The sequence below is a fragment of the Sprattus sprattus genome, assembly GCF_963457725.1.
Source record: "Sprattus sprattus genome assembly, chromosome: 2".
Taxonomy (NCBI): Eukaryota; Metazoa; Chordata; class Actinopteri; order Clupeiformes; family Clupeidae; genus Sprattus; species Sprattus sprattus.
Genome location: NC_137921.1, coordinates 28655936 through 28680935, shown reverse-complemented (window position 1 = coordinate 28680935; position 25000 = coordinate 28655936). Strand labels below are relative to the sequence as shown.

The following is a 25000-nucleotide window of genomic DNA, read 5'->3' as shown; positions in this document are numbered from 1 at the left end:
CCCTGTTTCATCCGGGGGTCATTACACGATACAGAAAACAAAACAAAACAGGCACATACACACAGACACACACACACACACACACACACATATTCTTATACACACAAACAGAACGTGAATGTTGTTGTTATTTCATCAGAATGAACCCATCATGGAGTCTGATGCTGGGTTAACTGGCTGGGTAATGATGATCGGTTAACATGTAGAAGTTTTTGCTGATAAGAGCACCTCATACCCCTTATCAACCCCCCTCCACCCACGAGGCAGTGCTGATGAGATCAGGCTCCACAGCCTGAGGTGGGTGATGGGAAATGTGGCCAGATAAGTCAGCACTGGGCGGAGGGGCTGATTGGGTGAGAGGTGGGGGTGGGGGTGGGGGTGGGAGTGGTTCATCATGTCTGCTCTCACAGTCTCACCGCTATCTGCTGCTGTGAGCTCTTTCTGCTGAAGCAGACGGCTGATAGCCATCCTCATCCGGTCCTAGTGAGTGTGTCACTGTGTGTGTGTGTGTGTGTGTGTGTGTGAGTATGTCCGTGTGTGTGTGTGTGTGTGTGTGTGTGTGCATGTGAGTATGTTCATGTGGTGTATGTGTGTGTGTGTGTGTGGGTTTGTGTGCGTGTGCGTGTGTGTGTGTGTGTGTGTGTGTGTGTGTGTGTGTGTGTGTGTGCATGTGAGTATGTTCATGTGGTGTGTGTGTGTGTGTGTGTGTGTGTGTTTGTGTGTTTCAGACAACTGAGAGCTCTTCCTGTCCGAGTGGTGTCGGCAGTCCCACCCCATCCCTCAGATATTACCCAGAATGCATTGGTGTCCCGCCGGATCCTACCTTTTCCCCTGATGTCACGGCTCGTAAATCCAGCGTGGGGATTAGGAAAGAGACGTGGGAAAGGAGCACTGGGGCCAAAAAGTCAAAAACTGTTGCTAATGTGTGTGTGTGAGAGCGATTTCAGAGTATCTCTTCTGATCTACGGCCACTGATATACGACCCCCTCATGCCCTCACCAGAATCTGTGTTTCACGCTATCTCTCTCACTGCTTGTGAGGAGATCAAATGGGGGTCTTTTATCGTGACCAAAAGGGAGCTTTGAAAGTGGGGTGAGAGAGAGTGAGAGATTCTGAGAGAGAGAGAGAGTGTGTGTGTGAGAGAGAGAGAGAGAGCGAGAGAGAGAGAGAGAGAGAGAGAAGCCGTCTGCACCCAACTCAGCAGATTTGCTGGCTTGGCTTAGCTCAGCACATTACTGAGGAAGGCAGATTTAAAGAGAGAGAGCCGGAGAGGAGAGGAGAGGCTCTGACCCTTTGGAGTATGGTAGGCGTGAGGAGGGGAGCACAGAGCACGAGGCGCAGGAGTGAGGAGAGGAGGAGTGAGGAGGGGGGGGGGGGGGGGTTGAGGCTGGAGCGAGGTGGGGAGGGGGGGGAGGGGGGGGGGGTGAGGCAGGAGGGAGGTGGGGAGGAGAGGGGGGTGAGGCTGGAGTGAGGTGGGGAGGAGAGGGGGGTGAGGCAGGAGTGAGGTGGGGAGGAGAGGGGGGTGAGGTAGGAGTGAGGTGGGGAGGAGAGGGGGGTGAGGTTGGAGTGAGGTGGGGAGGAGAGGGGGGTGAGGTGGGGAGGAGAGGGGGGTGAGGCAGAAGCTGTCTCACTCTCTCTCTCTTTCTATCTGTCTCACTCTCTCTCTATCTACCCCGCAAACAGGGAACGTCCCCAGGACGTTAACAGGACATTCGCAAGGTCCCCAATCGTCCCCAATTGGTCCCCGCCACAACGTTCGCTAGAGGACGTTACCAGAACGTTTTTGACGTTCGTAGCAAGTCTACGTTTGGTCCTTCTGTGACGTTCGCATGAGTCTTAAATCGGACTTTTAGAGAACCTTATAATTTGGTCTGTCAGCACACCTCCCCAGGACGTCATTTAAAAACGTCCCCGTAACCTTTACCTGCAGGTCCTCTGCGTGACGTTCGCATCAGCCTTAAAACAGACTATTAAGGAACGTTATAATTTGGTCACTCAGCACACGTACCCAGGACGTCATTTAAAAACGTCCCCGTAACCTTTACCTGCAGGTCCTCTGCGTGACGTTCGCATTCGCCTTAAAACGGACTATTAAGGAACGTTATAATTTGGTCACTCAGCACACGTCCCCAGGACGTCATTTAAAAACGTCCCCATAACCTTTACCTGCAGGTCCTCTGCGTGATGTTCGCATGAGCCTTAAAACTGACTATTAAGGAACGTTATAATTTGGTCACTCAGCACACGTCCCCAGGACGTCATTTAAAAACGTCCCCGTAACCTTTACCTGCAGGTCCTCTGCGCGACGTTCGCATGAGCCTTAAAACGGACTATTAAGGAACGTTATAATTTGATCAGCACATGTCCCCAGGACGTCCTTTAAAAACGTCCCCGTAACCTTTACCTGCAGGTCCTCTGCGTGACGTTCGCATGAGCCTTAAAACTGACTATTAAGGAACGTTATAATTTGGTCACTCAGCACATGTCCCCAGGACGTCCTTTAAAAACGTCCCGTAACCTTTACCTGCAGGTCCTCTGCGTGACGTTCGCATCAGCCTTAAAACGGACTATTAAGGAACGTTATAATTTGGTCACTCAGCATAAGTCCCCAGGAAGTCCTTTAAAAACGTCCCCGTAACCTTTACCTGTGGTCCTCTGCGGGACATTCGCATTTGGTCCTTCCAAAACGTCCCCTTGACGTCCTCTGATGGTCCTCTCTGAACCAGAAAAATGTTTTTCATTTGACCGACATTTTAATGAAAAGCCGGCCAAATATCTAACCTATTTCTGCTTCTAAATTAGCCTATTGAAGAAAACTGACCGCCTGCATAGCTTAAATAATAACATAATCAGGTAGTTTAGAATTCAACATGTTTATTTTCCTAAGTTTACAATGGGAAACAAAAACATTTATGTCTGATGCGCGTCAATAAGTGGCCTTTAAGCGCAACCTGCTGTGGCGTTAAAATGAGCGCCGCAACATGGTCATTGCTCTGTTCAATGAGTCAGGTATTCAGTGTTTGGAAAGTTCACTTTCTACATGAACTTGCTCAGTTCATTGTTCATAATTCAAAATTTTGAACTAAGTTCAAAGCTCCAATTTTCAATATGCTGCGAGTGCTATAATTTTTCAAAATCTCTGTCTGCAATACCGCTCGCGGCTCTTCGGCGCGCAGTAGGCCTATAATAAAAGGAAACGCGCAACACTGCAGGTATTACAGCAGGACAGGTTCATCCTCGGGTTCATCCTCGCCCCTGATTACAGGACAGGTTCAGCTTTTAAGGCTAGTCTGCTTGGCCATGTTGGATCCTTCTCACTCAGTTCGCTCCTCGTTTGAAACCGAGGGTTTGCGCTTTATTTAAAATGCAGCATATGCGTGTTGTTAAATAACTTTCTAACGGCAGATTAGGCTGTTCCTTTAAAACATAATAAGGGCAGTGCACGTTTGCTTTATAGGCCTAAATATTAGAATTGTTGTCAAATCCAGATTCTGCTTGCGAGACGGGATTTTTAAAGAAATTCCAATCAGACAATTTGACCGGTGAGCTCTTCGTTCTGTTGCAGCATCTTTGAAGGCCTATGGAAAGCTCAATATGTTAAAGCTAGACACTTGGTCACCTTCCTATGTATGCATTGTATTGGAATCATGCAGACATTACATTTATAGCACAGATCAGTAAAGAAGCATTCATATTTATTTTATTTCATCATTCTTAGTTTGGCTAGTTATTCTGCCTCCCTGCCCGCACGTCCGTGATGTGCCATGGATGTTAATTTAAAAAGTATTCATTACGGAAAACCCTCAATGCGTAGTGACTGAGATTGCTACAATATGCTTTTCCTCAAACCCTCGGAAAAAAAGACTAAGTTTGTTGGCTGTCTCACACTGTGATAAACCTGTTAAAGTGACACAATCGTAATCAGACAGTGTTAGGACAGTAGGTAGCGATCTCGTTTAGTAATAGGAAGGTTTACGGTTCAATTCCCATGCCCGTAATCGTGTGTGTCTGTGTATGTGTCTATGCATATCATATGAAATGTGTAAAATAAATGAACTTGAACTTGTGTGTGTGTGCGCCCTGTAAGCAAAATGACGGCTCCGCGATCTATTATTATTTTATTTTCTTCATTTAGCTCAGCAAAAACGGTCGTGCCTGCTATGTCCGCGGTGCATCCTTGAATAACGTACCCAGGACGTCTAAAACACGTTTCCCAGATGTCACCACAATGCCCTCAGGACGTTCTTGCAACTTCCTGCAGAACGTCCCCAGGACCTATAGAAACACGTTCCCCAGACGTAACCACAATGCCCTCGGGAGGTGCTTGCAACGTCCTGCATAACGTCCCCATGACCTATAGAAAACGTTTCCCAGTTGTCACCGCAACGTCCTCGGGACGGTCTTGGAACGTCGTGCAAAACGTCCTAAAGTTGTCACGGGAACCATACACATTTACGTTTTTAGAACGTTCAGAGAGACCATTACAGGACGTCTAGGGGACGTCATTTTGCTTACAGGGTATCTGTCTCTCTATCTGTCTCTCTCTCTCTCTAACTATCTGTCTCACTCTCTCTCTCTTTCTATCTGTCTCTCTTTCTCTCTCGACCTATCGTCTCACTCCCTCTCTGTATCTCTCTCACGTCTTTGTTTGCTTCTTTCCCTTCTCTATCCCTCTCTCTCTTTCTCTCTCAATTTTCCTCTTTCCCTTTTTTTTGTCTCTTCTCTCACACTCTGTAATTCTCTCATTTTGTTCTTCACTCTTTTTTTCCAATTCACTCTTTTTCTGTCTGTAATGTTATCTGTCTTCCGTCTACTTGCCGTCCCGAGAGTCGAGAGTTGCTGGTGTCTTCAAAAGCGTCCAAACCAGATCAGGCGTCCCTGTCATCGATTCTGAACACTTCATAAAGCACACTTTTAAGCTATCCTCTGATTAGTCATCGGGAGATTTATGAAGTATGTCGTTCTAAAAAATGGTGTTTTATTCAGAGGGGCGCCAGATAGGAAGTACCCATGTTAGGTTGAAAAGTTCGGAGTGCGAGAGTGAGTGAGAGAGACGAAAAAGAAATTGTTGGAAGGTTGGAAAAGCTGAGAGAGGGAAGACACTCAAGAAGCGTCATTATCCAAACAACAGTCTTCACTGATCAATTTGATGTCTGAAAGTAGCGTTATCATCGGTAAGGCTGATCCTCAAGTGCCCTTTGAGTACTGAAATTGACTTTGTAAAATAAGTGCAGCATAACATAAGAATACCAATTAAGTGCCTAATACACAACCGTATTGGCCGCGTCACGCTGATCGACATCCACATGGTATAGGCTCTTCGATATGCATTAAAATGGGTAAAGGCAATCTTACTGCCCTGATGTGCGTAGTATTTCTGCCCGATAAGGCCCGACCCTGCCGTCTTTACTATAAGGGCTTAATAACCGCACATCTCATCCATACTAATGCCCTCTGTTCCCCGCTGCGTAGCCGCTCTCTTATCTAGGACATGCATAATCAGAGTTTGCTTTCAAACAGCATTGTGATTTATAAAGTAGAGTAAAAAAACCTCTCAGGTCATTTTCTCAAAGCACACATATCAGCACATTTCCCCTCTGAAGACGGTGCATGCACAGTGAAGGCCACGGTAACCACTGTAACACCCACCAACGTAATAACTTCCCACCAACGTAATAACCCTGCCAATGTAATAAAAAAGTGTGCATTTTAGACGTAATAGCCCGGCCAACGTAATCATTTCCTGCCAACGTAATAATTCTTGCCTCCTGCCAACGTAATACACAGCTTCCTGCCAACGTAATAAGTATTACATTGGCAGGAAATTATTACGTTGGTGGGAAGTGTAACACCCACCAACGTAATAACTTCCCACCAACGTAATAACCCTGCCAACGTAATAAAAAAGTGTGCATTTTAGACGTAATAGCCCGGCCAACATAATAATTTCCTGCCAACGTAATAATTCTTGCCTCCTGCCAACGTAATACACAGCTTCCTGCCAACGTAATAAGTATTACATTGGCAGGAAATTAGTACGTTGGTGGGAAGTGTAACACCCACCAATGTAATAACTTCCCACCAACGTAATAACCCTGCCAACATAATAAAAACGTGTGCATTTCAGATGTAATAGCTTTTTGTCCCACCAATGTAATAAATTTGATCATTTGCTTTATAGATTCCACTGGGCAGTAAGCTCTTATTTGTATTGAAGACTTTGTTCCCAATGACATTCTCATCTCTTGTCTGACACATTTAACTATACAGTTTTGAACAATAATACAAAGAAATAGTGATGGCAACAAAGTTAACTTAGATGGCAACAAAGTCTACATGCAAATGCAACCCTAATTCAGGGCCCTGTTTCTTGACAGGTTAGTTGCTAACTAAGTTAGCAACTTACTTGGTTGCAATGCAATTTCCCATTGGCAACTTACTAAGTTGCTACTTAGTTAGCAACTAACCTGTCGAGAAACAGGGCCCAGTTAATGAATAAAAGTATTTTGATTCGTTTGTGCGTCGTTTGTGCACGATTGTGCAGGCAAAATGAGCGTTTGTGCACAAACCGTCTTTAAGATATTTAACTTTTAGGACTTAACATAAATAAAATGATAAAAAAACAAACAAAGTGACATACAAATGGTTTGTGCACAAACATTAATTCTACCCACACACACATGCACAAACAATTCCAAGCATTTTTGAGTCATTTGGATGTTGACGGGGTGCTGCGTCACCTACTTCCAAAAAATTAAAAGTTAAATTATATAAAAACGGTTTGTGCACAAACGTTAATTTTGCCTGCACAATCGTGCACAAACGAAGCACAAACGATTCCAACCATTTTCGAGTCATTTGGATGTTGAGGGGGTGCTGAGTAGCCTATGGTCAATTAAAGTCACAAAGTTAAATAGGCCATCTTAAAGACGGTTTGTGCACAAACGCTCATTTTGCCTGCACAATCGAAGGCCTACCAGAAAACAGTGGAAAAGAGGCATTGTAACACCCACCAACGTAATAACTTCCCACCAACGTAATAACCCTGCCAACGTAATAAAAAAGTGTGCATTTCAGACGTAATAGCCCGGCCAACGTAATAATTTCCTGCCAACGTAATAATTCTTGCCTCCTGCCAACGTAATACACAGCTTCCTGCCAGCGTAATACTTATTACGTTGGCAGGAAATTATTACGTTGGTGGGAAGTGTAACACCCACCAACGTAATAACTTCCCACCAACGTAAAAATCCTGCCAACGTTATAAAAAAAAGTGTGCATTTCAGATGTTATGGTCCGGCCAAGCTTGAGAAGTCTTATATTTTGTTACATTTTGTCCCACCAATGTAATACATTTGATCATTTGCCTAATAGATTCCACTGGGTAGTAAGTTTTGATTTGTATTGAAGGGGCAAAGACATGTCAGGATTCTCATCTCTTATCTGACACATTTAACCATACAGATATATGCCTCTTTTCCACTGTTTTCTGGTAGGCCTTCGATTGTGCAGGCAAAATGAGCGTTTGTGCACAAACCGTCTTTAAGATAGCCTATTTAACTTTGTGACCTTAATTGACCATAGGCTACTCAGCACCCCCTCAACATCCAAATGACTCGAAAATGGTTGGAATCGTTTGTGCTTCGTTTGTGCACGATTGTGCAGGCAAAATTAACGTTTGTGCACAAACCGTTTTTATATAATTTAACTTTTAATTTTTTGGAAGTAGGTGACGCAGCACCCCGTCAACATCCAAATGACTCAAAAATGCTTGGAATTGTTTGTGCATGTGTGTGTGGGTAAAATTAACGTTTGTGCACAAACCATTTGTATGTCACTTTGTTTGGTTTTGTCATTTTATTTATGTTAAGTCCTAAAAGTTAAATATCTTAAAGACGGTTTGTGCACAAACGCTCATTTTGCCTGCACAATCGTGCACAAACGACGCACAAACGAATCAAAATACTTTTATTCATTAACTGGGCCCTGTTTCTCGACAGGTTAGTTGCTAACTAAGTAGCAACTTAGTAAGTTGCCAAAGGGACATTGCATTGCAGCCAAGTAAGTTGCTAACTTAGTTAGCAACTAACCTGTCGAGAAACAGGGCCCTGAATTAGGGTTGCATTTGCATGTAGACTTTGTTGCCATCTAAGTTAACTTTGTTGCCATCACTATTTCTTTGTATTATTGTTCAAAACTGTATAATTAAATGTGTCAGACAAGAGATGAGAATGTCATTGGGAACAAAGTCTTCAATACAAATAAGAGCTTACTGCCCAGTGGAATCTATCAAGCAAATGATCAAATGTATTACATTGGTGGGACAAAATGTAACAAAATGTAAGACTTCTCAAGCTTGGTCAAGCTATTACATCTGAAATGCACACGTTTTTATTATGTTGGCAGGGTTATTACGTTGGTGGGAAGTTATTACATTGGTGGGTGTTACACTTCCCACCAACGTAATAATTTCCTGCCAATGTAATACTTATTACGTTGGCAGGAAGCTGTGTATTACGTTGGCAGGAGGCAAGAATTATTACGTTGGCAGGAAATTATTACGTTGGCCGGGCTATTACGTCTAAAATGCACACTTTTTTATTACATTGGCAGGGTTATTACGTTGGTGGGAAGTTATTACGTTGGTGGGTGTTACACTTCCCACCAACGTAATCATTTCCTGCCAATGTAATACTTATTACGTTGGCAGGAAGCTGTGTATTACGTTGGTAGGAGGCAAGAATTATTACGTTGGCAGGAAATGATTACGTTGGCCGGGCTATTACGTCTAAAATGCACACTTTTTTATTACGTTGGCAGGGTTATTACGTTGGTGGGAAGTTATTACGTTGGTGGGTGTTACAAGGCATATATCTGTACGGTTAAATGTGTCAGATAAGAGATGAGAATCCTGACATGTCTTTGCCCCTTCAATACAAATAAAAACTTACTACCCAGTGGAATCTATTAAGCAAATGATCAAATGTATTACATTGGTGGGACAAAATGTAACAAAATATAAGACTTCTCAAGCTTGGCCGGACCATAACATCTGAAATGCACACTTTTTTTTATAACGTTGGCAGGATTTTTACGTTGGTGGGAAGTTATTACGTTGGTGGGTGTTACACTTCCCACCAACGTAATCATTTCCTACCAACGTAATAAGTATTACGCTGGCAGGAAGCTGTGTATTACGTTGGCAGGAGGCAAGAATTATTACGTTGGCAGGAAATTATTACGTTGGCCGGGCTATTACGTCTGAAATGCACACTTTTTTATTACGTTGGCAGGGTTATTACGTTGGTGGGAAGTTATTACGTTGGTGGGTGTTACAAACCACCTTAAAAGAACAGTCCATTCGTGTTTCAGGGGGCTGTGGCCACGGCGACGGCAGTGGGATGGGGATGGGCATGGTGATGCTGATGCTGATTGCCATGGCGAGGCAGGCTTGTGATTTGCATCCACAGTAAAACTGGCAGAGCCACTTATAAAGGCCTTCTCTGCATGCCCCTTATAAAGGCCTTCTCTGCCCCTTATAAAGGCCTTCTCTGCCCCTTATAAAGGCCTTCTCCGATTGTCCGTCCGCGCGGGTTTCCTCCACGGCCTATCAAGTTTTCCTCCAGAGGACTAATAGCCACTGTATCACCTCTCATTAAGGCGTTTCTAAAGACTCCACAGCACAATTGATTGGCCTGAGTGATTTGCTATCCAAGTCATCAGTTCCACTTTGGCCGTGGTCGTTTATCCGTTTGGAAGCGCTGCACTCATCCCTCCCTCTCGTTCCCTCCCTCTCATTCCCTCCGTCCGTCTCTCCTTCTGCATCTCTTCCATCCCAGCTCCTCCCTTGTTGATCTCTTTATTACTTAACGGAGAGAAATTACCTGCTTAAACACTTGTAATTACATCGATTCCCTCCCCACTGGAGTGGCTTGGGGAAGTGTGTGTGTGTGTGTGTGTGTGTGTGTGTGTGGTGTGTGTGTGTGTGTGTGTGTGTGTGTGTGTGCTTGCGTGTGTTAAATCATGCTTTAGAGTGCCCTGGTGTAAGGCATGGAGGGTGTGGTTGTGTTTGTGTGTGTTTGTGTGTGTGTGTGTGTGTGTGTGTGTGTGTGTGTGTGTGTGTGTGTTAAATCATGCTTTAGAGTGCCCTGGTGTAGGGCATGGTGTGTGTGTGTGTGTGTGTGTGTGTGTGTGTGTGTGTGTGTGTGTGTGTGTGTGTGTGTGTGAGTGTGTGTGTGTGTGTGTGTGTCTACATGCATGTGATTGTTTGGCAGGTAAAGAGGGGTGTGTGTGAGTAAGGGGAGGGGGTGTCCGTTAGTGTGTGTATGTGTTGGAGGAGGTAGTACGTCAGTGCGGACACATGTGTCCAGTTTCCGAGCGTAGTCCAATTTCAATTGAAGATCCAATTCATGTGACTCCCCAAATCTAGATTTCCTGTGTCCGACTGAAATCCGATGTACACCCCCAGATAAGTGATCGGATTACGCTGGAAATCGGACAACGCGCTCATGTGACTCTCGAATCTAGATTTCAACTGGACAACAACAACTTTTGCACGTGCTTGAGATCCTGCCCATAGACATATACATGCTATTATGATAATTGCTGCTAGATGCTCATGGTTCTTGTGCTCCCTCTCATTCACTTTGAAATACTGAAACCGAAACTGAAACTTTTAAACTGAAACGTTGACTGCGACTGAACGTGCTAATTCTGAACACTGAACAAATATTTTTATATTACTTTTCCACCACTTGTTAGTCATGTAATACATCCATATTGATGTGAATCAATCAATACTAATACAACTTTAACTGTGGTGTGTTTTTGTTTCATTTCACAACTTGTTTACTGTATAATCAACGGTAGCAGATGCCCGCTTGTAAACATTCCACATTTGTTTTGAACTGACGCGGCCAAGATCTGGATTTGTCCCTACCATGTGCCGTGAGATAACGCAGTTAACCCCCCATGGAGAGAGAATTCGGGCTTTGGCCGAATTCGGAGTACTGCCATCATGTGAAAGCACTGAGAGTCTGTGTGGGTGTGTGGTGGGGAACTGTGTGTGTGTGTCTGCTCATGTGTAGGGGTAATCAGAGGGTGTTAGTAGAGGGGGAGGAGAGTGTGTCTGTGTGTGTATCTGTGTGTGAGGGAGAACAGGGGGTATCAGTGTATGTGTGTGTTTGTAAGGGGGTAGCAGGCTGCAGTAAAGCTTTGGGAGGTGTCATTGTCCTGCAGTAACTAGGCCTCAGCCATGTTGCTAGCATAGACTCCCACAGCCAAACATTTGTCATAATTAAAAACAACACTGTGCCTAGGGATTTATCCATCCATTTCTACCCTCTGCCAACCTCCTCCCTCCCCCTCCCTTCTCCCACTCTCTCTCCGTATCTCCTCAGCCCGCCGCCCCATGAAATTCTATAGCCCCGAGTTTCTCATTATGCTAATCGAATGCGTGAAAGCTGACATTTAGTTATTAATTATTAATAAACAAGCACAATGGAGTCTGTGGCAATACCAGCGTGTTGACGTTGCAGCCCTTGTTGTGTGTGTGTGTGTGTGTGTGTGTTTGCATGCAGCTGACACTGACAGCACCCTCAACATAACCACCCTCTAGCCCGCCTTCCTGTTACTCCGCTTTTTTCCCCCTCTCTCTCCTCTCTCTGACCTCCTTTCTTCAGTCTCCCTTTCTTCTCTCATCCATCTCTGTCGCGCTCTCTCATCCTGCTCTAATGTTGTGGTATTGGGTGTTGAGTGACTAGAGTGTGGAGCCCCATTGTCCTCTCATCAATGGGGAGAATTTGAGAAATGTACCATAAAGATTGTTACCCCTGATAAGATGGTGTTAGGCCTCTCCCTATAGAACTGACTGTACAATGGTGGCATTTGTGAGTGTCTGTGTCTCTGTGTGTGTGTGTGTGTGTGTGTGTGTGTGTGTGTGTGTGGGGGGGGGGGGAGAAAATGGGGTGCGCTAACATGTGACAGTGAGTGTGTAACCACAGCAAAATCAATTATGGAATTTTATAAGTAAATAAATCCAAGCGTCACAATTCAAATAAGTATAGAAACAGCAGCCAAGCTCTCTCCATGTACCTCACAACATGTTTGTTTTTGGAGCATCTGCCACTTTCAGTGTGTGTGTGTGTGTGTGTGTGTGTGTTTGATTCTGTGTGATTGTGTTTGTGTGTTTGCATGTGAGATCTTTTCCATACAATTTTCAAAGCAAATTATATGACCACAGGCGCAGGATTCGAAATATGAGATTGTGTTGGCAAATATTTGCCAGTGTGTGATTTGCTTATCTAATGTGCTTTACACTCTGACGTTCCAACGATCGTTTTCCACGTTGTTTAGATTAGCGTCTGTATCATACGTGTTCTTCATGTATGTACTGAATTGTCAGTTACAGCCTACACACATCATATGTATTTTTACTCTCTTCAGATTAGAAAGCTTATCTATAATACAGCCAAAGCGTGAGGCAAGGAGGCAAGTAGGTGGACGTCTGTGTTCATCTTCCGTCAGTCGAAAGAGAAAAACACATTGGTTGAGAACAGCATAAGGACTTAATATGTGTAACAGTTGACAGTATTTCCCCGGGACTTTGTGGCGAGGTGAAGTGCTTGGGTTATTTTTTAGATGGATTGTGTTATGCTAACTACATTTGAGCAGTTGAATTTTCATCCATACGGCGTCTCCTTATGGCTCTTACTCAGTCACTCAGAGTAGCTGTGCAACATGAAAGAGCCCAACAACCTGTCAGTTAGAGGGAGAAATGTCGTTTGTGTAGATTTCATTGCAGTCAAACACCAGGGAAGCTATAATGTCTTCGTTACCCTCACTTCTCTCTCTCTCTCTCTCTCTCTCTCTCTCTCTCTGTTTATGGCTTTCTCAATTTCACCATCTCATTCTTTCCCACCATTCTCTCACTCTCACACAGACACTCACAATATATGTCCCTCACTTCCACTCTCTCTCCTTCTCTCTTTCTTTTTCTCTCTCTCCTTCTCTCTCTTTCTCTGTCCCCTCTCTCTGACTTGACTCACTCTCTTTCTCTGTCCCTAACTCTGACCCTCTGCTCCCTCTCTCTCTGTGTGTCTCTCTCTCTCTCTCTGATTCTCTCTGCCTCTCTCTCTCTCTCTATCTCTCTGCCTCTCTCTCTCCCTGCCTCTCTCTCTCTCTCTCTGTATTGCGCTCTTGTTTAAAACCCTTCTGAACTCCCCTTGTCTCACGTGTTGTTCCCGTCATTTGAACTGTGGTTCCTCACACGGAGCAGTGTGTGGACGCTGACTGAGCACGTCTTCAGTGGCAGATGACTTCATCTCTGGGCTCGATCTCTGAAGTCGATTGAAGCCCTGAGTGGTTTCCCGACGACCTCAGAGCTTCAGAAGCCGCAGAGCTGTGGGGAGGCGTCCACCCACGACCTCAGCAGCCATACATTCTGCTCCTATGCGTTCTGCTCATTCGCCTGGATTCAGTTCCTGTACGTCACGTTCCTTCGCGTTATGTTCGTTTGTGTTTCGTCTCTTTGCGTTCTGCTAATTTACACTTTTGTTTATTTGTCCTAAGTTCATGCGTTGTTCATTCTGTTGTGTTCTGTTCTTGTAGAATTATTTCTCTTCGCAGTTCCTTCTGTTAATAACCCGTTCATTCGTGTTTTGTTTATGTGCGCTCCACTTGTCTCCATTCTGCTCACGTGTGCCGCTCCTGAACTTCTTCTCCTCCTCCACAGATCTCTCCCCGTGTCCTGCGGCCATGACGACTCTGGCCCCGCCCGCGTTGCTGGCGCTGCTGCTGTGTTGCTTCCTGCGTCCGGCCGGCGCCGCGTTCCCAGAGGAGCCGGGACCCTTGAACTCCATCCCCTCAGAAGGTAGGCGCTCTCGAACTTACAGACACGCATGGCTCCATCACACACAGCGCTCTCGACCTTACAGACATAAGTCAGCTCCATCGCACAGCTCTCATCGAGTGCAGGTCAGGGATATATCTCTTGCCCCCTCCCCAAGGCCCTTAAGCATGTATCAGTCTCCAGGCGGGAGGAGGCTGGATGAGTGATTGATTGCAGCTCAATACTATTGATCGGGGGTGTCTCAAGGCCTTGCTGGCCTATTAGAGTCGGATAAAGTGACCGCAGGGTTGCGAAGCCTCGCAGGGTGGTGGATTACGGGAGCAGAAACGGCCAGATAGAGAGTGTCTGACAGAAAGGGCTTATCTGAGGGGAGGACAGGGACACTCTGATAGACAGAGTGGGCGAGGAAGGACGAGGAGAGGAGAGTGGGAGAGAAGTGGGGGAGATGAGAGGAGAGGAGAGTAGATGAGAGGAGAGGAGACGAAAGGAGATGGGGGGGGGGATTGGGAAAGGAGAGTAAGGAGCAGAGGAGCGGAAAGGAAAAGAGAGAAGGAGAGAGGGTGGGGAGAAGGTGGGGTTGTTTTCATCTGGCCTTAGTGTTGTGGCTGGAGGGGTGGGATTGGGGTGACTCTGTGTCTGTGTCACCTCTGTAGCCTGCCTGATGCAGGATTCACCCTCCCCATTCGCCTCTCCTCCAGGAAAATGATACCATGATAGAGGTTGTCCCCTGCAGCTATCTTGTTTTCTCTAACTACTGTCTCCCTCTACCTCTTTTCTTCTCTCTGTCTCTCTCCTCTCACTTTACCTTTCTCACTCTCTCTCTCTGTCTATTTTTTTCTATCTTTCTCACTTTACCTTTCTCACTCTTTCTCTCTCTCTATCTTTCTATCTCGCACTACCTTTCTCTCTCTCCCTCTCTCTCTACCTCTCTCTCTACCTTTCTCTCTCTCCCTCTCTCACACCCAGTAGCGCGACGGCATCCTGTTTTTTTGGGTCGAGCTCATCGTTCTTCGCTGCGACAGGAGCCACTGCATATTCAGAGGATCCTGAAGGTCAACCGGACGCTCTACATCGGAGCCAGGTAGCCCACACATACACACACACACACACACACACACACACACACACACACACACACACACACACACACACACACACACACACACACACACACATACACATAGACACACACACACACACACACACACACACACACACACACACACACACACACACACATACATCGGAGCAAGGTAGCCCTGGGCCAAACCCTGTGACGGGATGAACGAAAGAAAGAGTGCATTTAAAGACACGTCACACAAATGGCAGGGTCACTAAGCCAGGCAGACAGGGACATCGAGTACAGCAATCAAACAAGGACAAAAACTGCAGATTCATGGATTTGAACAGTTTTTTACAAGCAGAGGTGAAGGTGACTCAGTTATTAGGCCCACAAGTTGTCACATTCGGCAGCACTAAACTTTTTCAGGAATTGAGTGAGTAAATAGATAATTAAATGTTTTTCTGAAAGAGTGAAAGTCATCTTGACCTCTTACTCAGCATGTTGGCGTAGCTCTGTGACAGTGGAGTATTTAGAAGAAGAGTAATGAAGGTCGTGACCTTTCAAAGCCAGTAGGGCTCACAGGCCCCCACCTCTAAACCGCCCAGCATCCCCCCACCCCTCCCCCACTGTCACCTGGGGCGCCTGGGCAAGGATTGGGGAGAGCTGTGTGTTCACATGACCCTCTCCCACACACACAGAGTTTGTCTAGCCATGCCGAGAAGAGGAAGGGGGCGGGGGGGGGGGGGGGGGGGAATTGCTGACTAGACCCAGGCACTGGGAAGGGGTGGAGCAGAGGAGGTAGAGGACACTTGTGTCTGGTCACATTTGTTGTCCCTCCCCAGTCTCGGGCCTCACAGGAGCCGGATGGAAATAGTCGGGCCAAAATAAACAGCCTTATTAGCTTTTTGGATTCACAAAAACAAGCATGAATATGAGAAGTGGGGGAGAGGAGGCGGCAGGGGGGGACATAGGGTGGGGCGAGGGTCTGCAGTCGTAAATATTTGGGGCACATCACAAATAAAACTTCCCATCGCTCGAGAGACGCACATGTGGTCCTACTTACTTGGGAGCAGTAGAACCCCACTGGGAAGTCTAATAAGAAGCAACATACTGTGTCAGGAAATGACCTAGTCGATGGCCTTTGGCGAAGCTACACAGAGCAACACTGAGGTCCTAATAATAAATATGTCAAATGGAGCGCCGTGGCTCCAGCCTCCCTGGCTGGCTCTCCTAATAGAGAAATAACTCAGGACAGAGGTCTGCGGACGTTATTACATTTGGGTCAGTTAGTCAGCGATGAAAAATAATCCCCTCCACATTACGACTGTGCAGATGGTATCTAATTTAGTGGCCATAATTAAAAAATAGTGGGGTAGAACGAAGAATAGCTCCCAGGAGGGGCAGATGGTCGTGAAATCTTAGCCTAGCTGTATGAAAACTGGGATGTATTTGACTCTGACTGTGAGAGGTGTGTGTGTGTGTGTGTGTTTGTGTCTGCATTTGCTTGTGTGTGTGTGTATGTGTGTGTGTGTGTGCGTTCACAGCTCTGTTTTTTTTTGTGTGTGTCTGTGTTTGTGTCTGCATCCGTGTGTGTGTGTGTATATGTGTAAAGAGTGGGATAATGGCTGCTTTGGTTCTGACTGTCAGAAAGCGATCCACTGGCGGAGAGCGGAGAGCTGGTGGGATTTGTGTGCAGGGGAGAGGTAGTGCTGAGTCTCAGTGCGGGGAGACGGAGCGGGAGCGGGACTTAACGGTGCAGGCTGCCGAGTATCTGCAGGGAGGCAGGCCTGAATTCTCTGGAAGCTTCCGCTGCCACCCCTCTCCCTCTCTCTCTCTCTCTCTATCTCTCTCACACACACACACACACACACACACACACACACACACACACACACACACAGCCCACCACTGAGTGTCTGCCTCGATAAGAGCCGTAGCCCAATCCACTTCCAAATCCAGCTAGTATTCAGCATATGCACTCGCCCTGCAGGACTTATGAGCTCCACAACCTTGGAGGGAGGTGGAGAACACCTCAGTACACCGCCTCCATTTCACAGCGCTGTGAGGGATGGAGAGGGAGAGAGAGAGAGAGAGAGCAGGATGGATGTAAAGTGAGGGATGAGAGAGAGGAAAACCGAGATAGAGAAAGAGTGATATGAAGTAAGAGAGGAGCGAAGAGATAGAGAGAGGAATAGGTAAAAAGAGAGAGATGAAAGAGATAAGTGGGTGGATGGAAAGAGGTATGAGAGAGGAAGAGAGGGATGTAGAGAGAGTGATACAAAGAAAGAGAGGCATGAAGGGAGAGTGAGAGAAATAGATAGGTGAAAAGAGAGAGATGAAAGCGAGAGGGGGGTGGATGGAAAGAGAGAGAGAGAGAGGAAGAGAGGGACATAGAGAGAGTGATACAAAGAAAGAGAGGCATTAAGAGAGAGTGAGAGAAATAGATAGGTGAAAAGAGAGAGATGAACGAGAGAGAGGGGTGGATGGAAAGTGAGCGAGAGAGAGAGGACACCTAATTAAACTCACTCTGTTGCGCCGCTTTGGCGGCAGATGTTGACTTACTGGAGTGTGTGTGTGTGTGTTTGTTTGTGTGTGTGTGTGTGTGTGTGTGTGTGTGTGTGTGTGTGTGTGTGTGTGTGTGTGTGTGTGTGTGTGTGTGTGTGTGTGTGTGTGGTTGACTTACTGGACCTTTTAATAGAGCTTGTAAAGACAGCGAGGACTTGAAATATGGAGGAGAATGAGACTCTCCCGCTCGCCACTCTGTGAGGGATAGTAGCAGCACCTCCGCTGAGCCGCGCAGGAGTGGAAATGGAGGTCCGCAGTTTCTATCAGCACAGACTTCCAGGCCACAGAGGAGGACTCGCTCACACACACACACACACAGACTTCCAGGCCACAGAGCAGGGCTAAACCGCCCGGTGCTCAGTCGGCTCCGGGCGCTTGACCTCTAAACGAGAGGTCACGTCTTTCAATTAAGGCCGAAAGTGAAACTCAACACATTCCACCTCCTGGAAGCTGTTGTCAAGGCTGGAGGTGTCAAGGAAGGGCAGGGTAGGGCAGGGCGACCTGACGGGGGCCTCGAGGGTGGGGGGATGTCATTAGGGGAGAGGGGTGTGTGTGGATGGGGAGCACCACCTCCACACACCGGACACACACACAACACACACACACACACACACACACACACACACACACGCCTCAGGACTGTCAGCTGCCTCTCAGCTAGCTGCAGGCCGAAGAGTAAACCCCGGGTGGCCATTATAGACATGGGTGTTGGTGTCGGCATAGACCCCAGGAGGCCATTATAGACATGGGTGTAGGCGTGGGCGTAGATGCAAATGCAGCAGACCACAAGAATGACCATCAGAGGCGTCTGGCCACATGGGAGGTCTCTGTAACCTGACTGGGAGCCTGCTGTTGGGTCTGCTGCAAAACAGTGTCATGAGAACCGCCACTCCACTCTGTCTAAGGCCTGGATGGTAATGGTAGTGAGGGATAGAGAGACTTTGACTTTTTAAACCCTTTTTTAAAACACATTTTGAAAACCATTGGAATACCATTTAAAAATAATCTGTCTATTTCACCCACTAAAAACAAGTCATTAATGGGAATTATGCCCTCGTTTACAAGACAATTCCTCCTTGAACTGAGCCACATTTTCTGCTTGCTGGTATAGAGAGAAGGAGTGCAATTGGAGAGAAGCAATTGGAGTGACAGAGAGAGAGAAAGGGAAAAAGAGACAGTGACAGAGAGAGAGATAGAGAGAGAGAGGGAAAAAGAGACAGTGATAGAGAGATATAAACAGAGACTGGGAAAGAGAGAGGGGGAGGGGGGTGGGAAGCAATACATATTCACCGGCCACTTGTGAACACGGTGGGTCTGGCAGGTGGCCACATTGACTGGGAGCCTCGTTCACATTTCCGTATGTTAATGCGCCCCAGCGCCCAAGAGCCGCGGATGAAATTACCCTCGGCTAACTTGCCCTCACCTGATTGTTTGTATCCTTTTCACACTTTGACCTTGCTGAATAAGTAAGGCCCTGGGTACGGGGTGTGGTAATTTTACCCAGAGCACTTAGGGGCCGGCCGGGGCCGCTTTGTGAGGGAAAACAACCATGAGGGGATTCTCTCGACAAACCCAGAGGAGACAAGCCGCTGAATAATTCATTGTTGCGCCAGTCGGGATGAAAAGACGCCGGCTTCGCCTGTCCCGCCGCACCTCTCCGCAGAAGAAACAGCACATATGGGAGACAGAGCGGGAACGGAGGGGTGCGATAAGATCGATCGCGCTGCAATAACACAAACCACGGCAGATTTGCAGATTAGGCTGCTCAAAGCCCAGGTGCTGTGAATAGAGCGGAGGCCTCCGCACGCAAACGCACAACGGCTGCTGCTGCCGCTTTTCCCCCACGCTCTGAATCTGGCTCAATATGCAGGCGTCAGCTTCCTGCTCCCAGCCCTGTTTGTTCTTTAGTTCGCTCGCTCTTTCTTTCTCTGTGATTCACGAGGCACTTTTATAGACACGGGGGAGGTTGCGTGAGAATTATTAGCGCATTAGCAGAAGGTGCGGAGCAGTGCGTTGAATAGCATGAATGCGACATGTTATGTTATTATGTTATTACATTATGGACGTCTTTCAGTGCTCTCTCTCTCTCTCTCATTCACTTCCTGCCACGGGGGCACGTGAGCCCGGTGGTGGCTCATGAATGCGCATCAGGAACGACAACGCAAATTCAATCTTTTTATCTCATTTAGGCAAGAAAATGCCAGAATTATCGAGCAAACCAAAAGCCATGGGTAACGACTAAATGTGCGTTGTGTATCATCGTGTATCTCCCCCATGAGATTGGGAGCCATTCGCCTACCGCTGTGAACCTTGAGTTTTCGAGGAGTCGTGTCGCCATTGGCTCTAACCTTCACTGGCAGCACTATCAGACAGTAAACAACTTCATCACATAACCGCATAGCACACAATTTACGGCACACTTAGCACTGAGTCTGTCGTCGAAATAGGCCACGAACCGGTGTCCATGGCGTACAGGGGAAAGTTGTTTATTTGTAATTTTGTATGTTTGCCTATGTGACCGTTTTGCTCTCTGTTCTTAAGGGATGACCTGTTCCGCTTGGAGCTGGACAACGTGATGGGAGACGAGATGTTCTACAGCAAGGTGAGCGATAAGGCTAATGCTAACGCTATTGCTAACGCTGAGCAGGTTGTACATGTGGTCCTGTGGTTTCATTGGCTGCGCCTGTGACGACTGTAGTTTCTTACTGTGTTACTGTCTGTCTGTCTCTTTGCCACAGAAAAGAACCTGGGAGTCCAATAAAGATGACATCCGAGTGTGCAGGATGAAGGGCAAGCATGAGGTAAGCGGCAGACACACACACACACACACACACACACACACAAAAGAGAGAGAGAGACACACACACACACACACACACAAAAGAGAGAGAGAGAGAGACACACACACACACACACACACACACAGACACACAGATACACACACACACACACACACACTCACTCGCTCACACACTCACACACTCACTCACTCACTTACTCACTCAGACACAAACACCCACACACTACACTACACTCAAGAGAGATACACACAAGCATATGTTCACTGACTAACTTGAGAAATTGAACATTTTCGGTTTATTTGGGATGTTGAAGTCATCCAAGTGAGGCCATGGGTGATGCAACGTTCCATAAGTCCCCCCCCCCCCCCCCCACACCCACACATGGACACTTCAGTTGCTTCTTTTCCTCTCTCCTCTTCCACACGCCTCCACCCTTCATCTACCCCCTGCTCATGCCCCTCTGCCCCCTCTCTCTTCTTCTCTCCTCCTCTCTCCTCTCCCCTCCGCTCCCTTCTCTCGTCTCCTCTCTCTCTGCCTGACTTCAAACAGCAGCTCTAAGCTGCCGGGGCTCATTCTCACAGAGAGGTGCTCCAGACCTGGAGAGCAGAGGGTCATCCCCTACAGGCAGAGAGAGAGAGAGGGATGAAAGGAGACAGAGAGGGAGGGAGGAAGAGAGATGGAGAGAGGAAGGGGGACGGGTGTGAGACTGGGTAGTAGGGATGGAGGGAGCGAGGGAGAGAGGGGGGAGATGTAGACAGCAAGCAGAAGGGAAAGAGAGAGGGAGAGAAAGAGGGAGATGGAGAGAGAGAGTGAGACAAAGGCAAAGGGAGTATATATAGGGGTGAAAGGCGGGAGAGCTAAAGGGGGGAAAAATGACTTATTTCACATTGAAAGTACCACCTGACACCGAATCTGTGTGTGACACACCCCGAGACAAAGGCACAATGGGGAGCAAAGAGATGGACAGAAACAAAAGGAAGAGAAAAGAGAGATGAATTAGAGGAAGACCAGAGGCTTTCAGTCTCTACCTGCACCTGGTCCTGGGGGAAAGAGAGAGAGGCTTAGAGAGAGATAAAAGTGTAGAGAGTCATAGAGGGGAACAGAGAGAGGTGGGGAGAGAAATGGTCTGAGGGAGAAAGGTAAGAGGGGTAGCGAAAGAAGGAGAGAAGTGAGAGAGAGAGAGAGAGAGAGAGAGAGAGAGAAGCGAGAGAGATGTTAGTGAAAAGGGAGAGAGGTGGAGAGAGAAAGAGGGATGAAGAGATATGCTGAAGGAGTGGGAAGAATAAAAAAGAAAGATAGATGGAGAGACCATGTGTGATGAGGAGTGGTGAGGGTGTGTACTGAGAGGAAGGGAGAGTGAAAAACAAGCAAGAGAGAGGTGGGTAGTGAGAGAGTGATAAAAAAGAGATGTAGAGAAGAAGAGAGGGGGGCGTAGGGGGGAAAGAGAATGGAGCATAATGGAGAGAGCCAGAGAGAGAGAAAGAAAGAGAGAGAGAGAGAGAGCGAGAGAGAGAGAGAGAGAGAGAGAGAGAGAGAGAGAGAGAGAGAGAGAGAGCAAGAGTAAGATCATCATTCTACATTAACTAAACTGTCTCTTAAAGCCTACTGTGTTCCCATTCCATTTGTTACCATGACGTTAAACTGAGAATATTCCTCTGTTTTGAACAGCAGCTTTGGCTACATTGTGTCCAAACACTGATTCTAACAAAGCAACTTTGAATGAAAATTTGAATAAGAGAGAGAGATAGGAGGGTTAGGGGGAGGATATGAAAGAGAGAGATAGAGAGGGGCGGGATGATGAGTGTGAGAGGGGAGAGAGGGGGAATTATATGACGGTGAGAGGCAGATAGAGAGAGAGAGAGTGAGCGAGGGAGGGAGAGAGAGAGAGAGGGAATGATATGACGGTGAGAGGCAGAGAGAGAAAGAGAGGGGGAAAGACAGAGACAGGAATAATGTGAGAGAGAGGACTAATGAGAGAGGAGGGAATGATAAGATAGAGAGAGAGAGAGAGATCGAGCTAGAGAGAGAGAGGAAGAGAGCGAGAGGAAGAGAGAGAGAGAGAGGAAGAGAGAGCGAGAGAGATAGAGAGAGAGAGGGAGAGGAAGAGAGAGAGAGAGAGCGAGAGAAAGAGTGAGAGAGGAAGAGAGAGAGAGAGGAAGAGAGAGAGCGAGAGAGAGAAGAAGAGAGAGAGAGAGAGAGATAGAGGGAGAGGGAGAGAGCGAAAAAGAGAGAGAGAGAGAGAGCGAGAGGAAGAGTCCTGTCCTGCTCTTTAATGACGGTGCTAATAGATGGAGCCCCCTGGTGAGAGGAAGCAGATAAGAGTGGAGGAGCCGTCAGCTGGAGCCCTGATGAAGAAATCTGACTCTCTCCTCCTCCTCCTCCTCCTTCCGCTCCTCCCATCCTCCTCCTCCTCCTCCCCTCCTCCTGCTCTTCCTCCTCCTCCTCCCCCTCCACCTCCTTCTCCTCTTCCTCCTCCTCCTCCGCCTCCCCTCCTCCTCCTGCTCCTCCTCCTCCTCCTCCCCCTCTACCTCCTTCTCCTCTTCCTCCTCCTCCTCCTCCTCCTCCACCTCCTCATCCTCCTCTCCTCCTCCTCCTCCTCCTCCTCCAAATCCCCCTTTCACTCTCTCACCAGATGCTGTTAACCTGCTGGCCCTGTCTGTGGTCACCCGTCCCTCACTCTTTCACTCTCCCACTCACTCTATCACTCCCCCACTCATCTTTCACTCCCCCACTCACTCGTTCATTGTTGTCCTCTGTTCTCGTCGTCTCGTTTCCCTCCCCTCTTCAGGGGTTCTTTCCTTGGCTGCTCCTGGGGAGGTCTCGTCAATCGTGATACATTTGCCACCGGGGTAATTGGTTTTGTAATTAAATATTTCTGGTTGGTTGATCAGAAAGGGCACATTCTCGTAATTGGGTGGGCAATCCAATATCCTTCCTCTCTTGCCCTCCCTCTCGCGCTCTCTTCTCTCCTCTCTTTTCTTTCTTTCTCTTTCTACCTCTCTCTCTCCCTCTCCTGTTCTCGCTCCCTCTGTCCTCATTGTGAACCTTAAATGAGCAGCGTTTGGTTATTGTTGTTGTTGCAGGTTGACTGCAGATACCCTGAAGTTTTGGGATTTTAGTTTGTTGAGCTGTGGTCACACACACACACAAACACACAAACACACAAACACACACAAATACACACATACACACACACACACACACACACACACACACACACACACACACACACACACACACACACACACACACACACACACACACACACACACACACACACACACACACTCACACTCACACTCACACTCACAGTCATTGATGCTGGCCCGCTGCCAAGAGCACAGGCGTCAGCCAGGGTTCCAAAACAAAAGCCAGAAAAAAATTCACGTAGGGATTTCTTAACTGCGCTTTCCTGACTGTGATGTGCCTTTGCAGATTATTTGATCAGTGCTGTTTCCGGCCCGGAACCCAGGACCCTGTTGTTCTTCGACTAAAGCGGGCCCCTGTACGATCTCAAATAGAACATCGGAGGTTTTCCCTCTCTCTTATTTATTTGATTTCCTCTTTGTCCTCCCCTGCGGTGTGCGTGGCATTTTTTAATGTTATCTGCAGTCGCACAGCAGGGTTCTCATACTGTGGAGATTGGGGATAAGCGTACTGTTTAAAGACACACACACACACACACACACACACAAATACACACACACACACACACACACACACACACACACACACATACACACACACACACACACACACACACACACACACACACACACACACACACACACACACACACACAAACACAAACGCACACACACGCACAAGCTCGTCCCTCTATCCTGTTCTATGTCCTTACATCTTTATTGGATGCCATTTTATGCTTGCATGTGTACCTGTCCCATCAACGGCTCTGAGGGTTGTTGGAAACATTGCCCACGGTGCATAACTTCACTCATCATTATCATCAACTTCATCACAGGGCTTTTCCTCTAAGAGAAACTAATTCTGCAGGGGGGGTAGGCTTATCCTCTAACTCATGCTGACTAAGAGAACTCAGCAGAAACACACACACACGCACAAGTGCACAAACACACACACACACCCCTGTAGGATACATGTTAATTAAGCAGCATCGTTAATGCGCTCCCTCAGCGACCCTTAACCCCTTGTCACTGTTGCCTGGAGTGCAGAGCGCTAGAGATGGCATGAGTGCTCTTGACAATCAGAGTCAACAGAGGCAGATCGCACGAACACAGGGGGGGGGGGAGGGTAGAGAGTGGAAGGGGGGGCAGAGAGAGAGGAGGGGGGCAGAGAGCGAGAAGGGGGGGCAGATAGAGAGAATGGGGGGCAGAGAGCGAGAGGGGGGGGCCAGGGCGGGACAGGAGTGTGGCAACCACAGTCAACAAAGGCAGGTCGCACTGAGAGATTGCGTAAGAGAATGAAAAAAGGGAGGGATGGGGTGAAAGGAGGAGTGTGCCAGGGCGTGGGAGGGCAATCCTGGCGCTGTGGAATGTCCTGGCAGAGTCTCGTCACTCTACTTCACCTCAACCTCCCCCCCACCCCGCCTCCGGTTAGCTCTCGCCTGCTCGTAGCAACTGGAGCAGCGAAGCGTGTAACGGAAACTTTTGAGGCTTAGCTGAGCCCAGCCGTGCTTACTAAATATTATCCGCGCGATGCCAAAGCGGAGCCGACATGCACTTGCTCCAGACACCGCGAGGG

The 25000-nt window shown here is 47.5% G+C and overlaps 1 protein-coding gene across 1 annotated transcript in view; it reads left to right on the top strand.

The window, feature by feature from the left end:
• Window positions 1-25000, top strand: part of sema6bb (sema domain, transmembrane domain (TM), and cytoplasmic domain, (semaphorin) 6Bb) — a gene marked incomplete at its 3' end in the record, with an annotated part of 106959 nt that overhangs the window by 20240 nt on the left and 61719 nt on the right. Inside the window, exons 2-5 of the mRNA XM_080860403.1 lie at window positions 13733-13870; window positions 14816-14930; window positions 20019-20079; window positions 20216-20278. Coding sequence (XP_080716529.1) covers window positions 13756-13870; window positions 14816-14930; window positions 20019-20079; window positions 20216-20278 — 354 coding nt within the window. The 5' untranslated portion in view covers window positions 13733-13755. The remainder of the gene's footprint in view (window positions 1-13732; window positions 13871-14815; window positions 14931-20018; window positions 20080-20215; window positions 20279-25000) is intronic.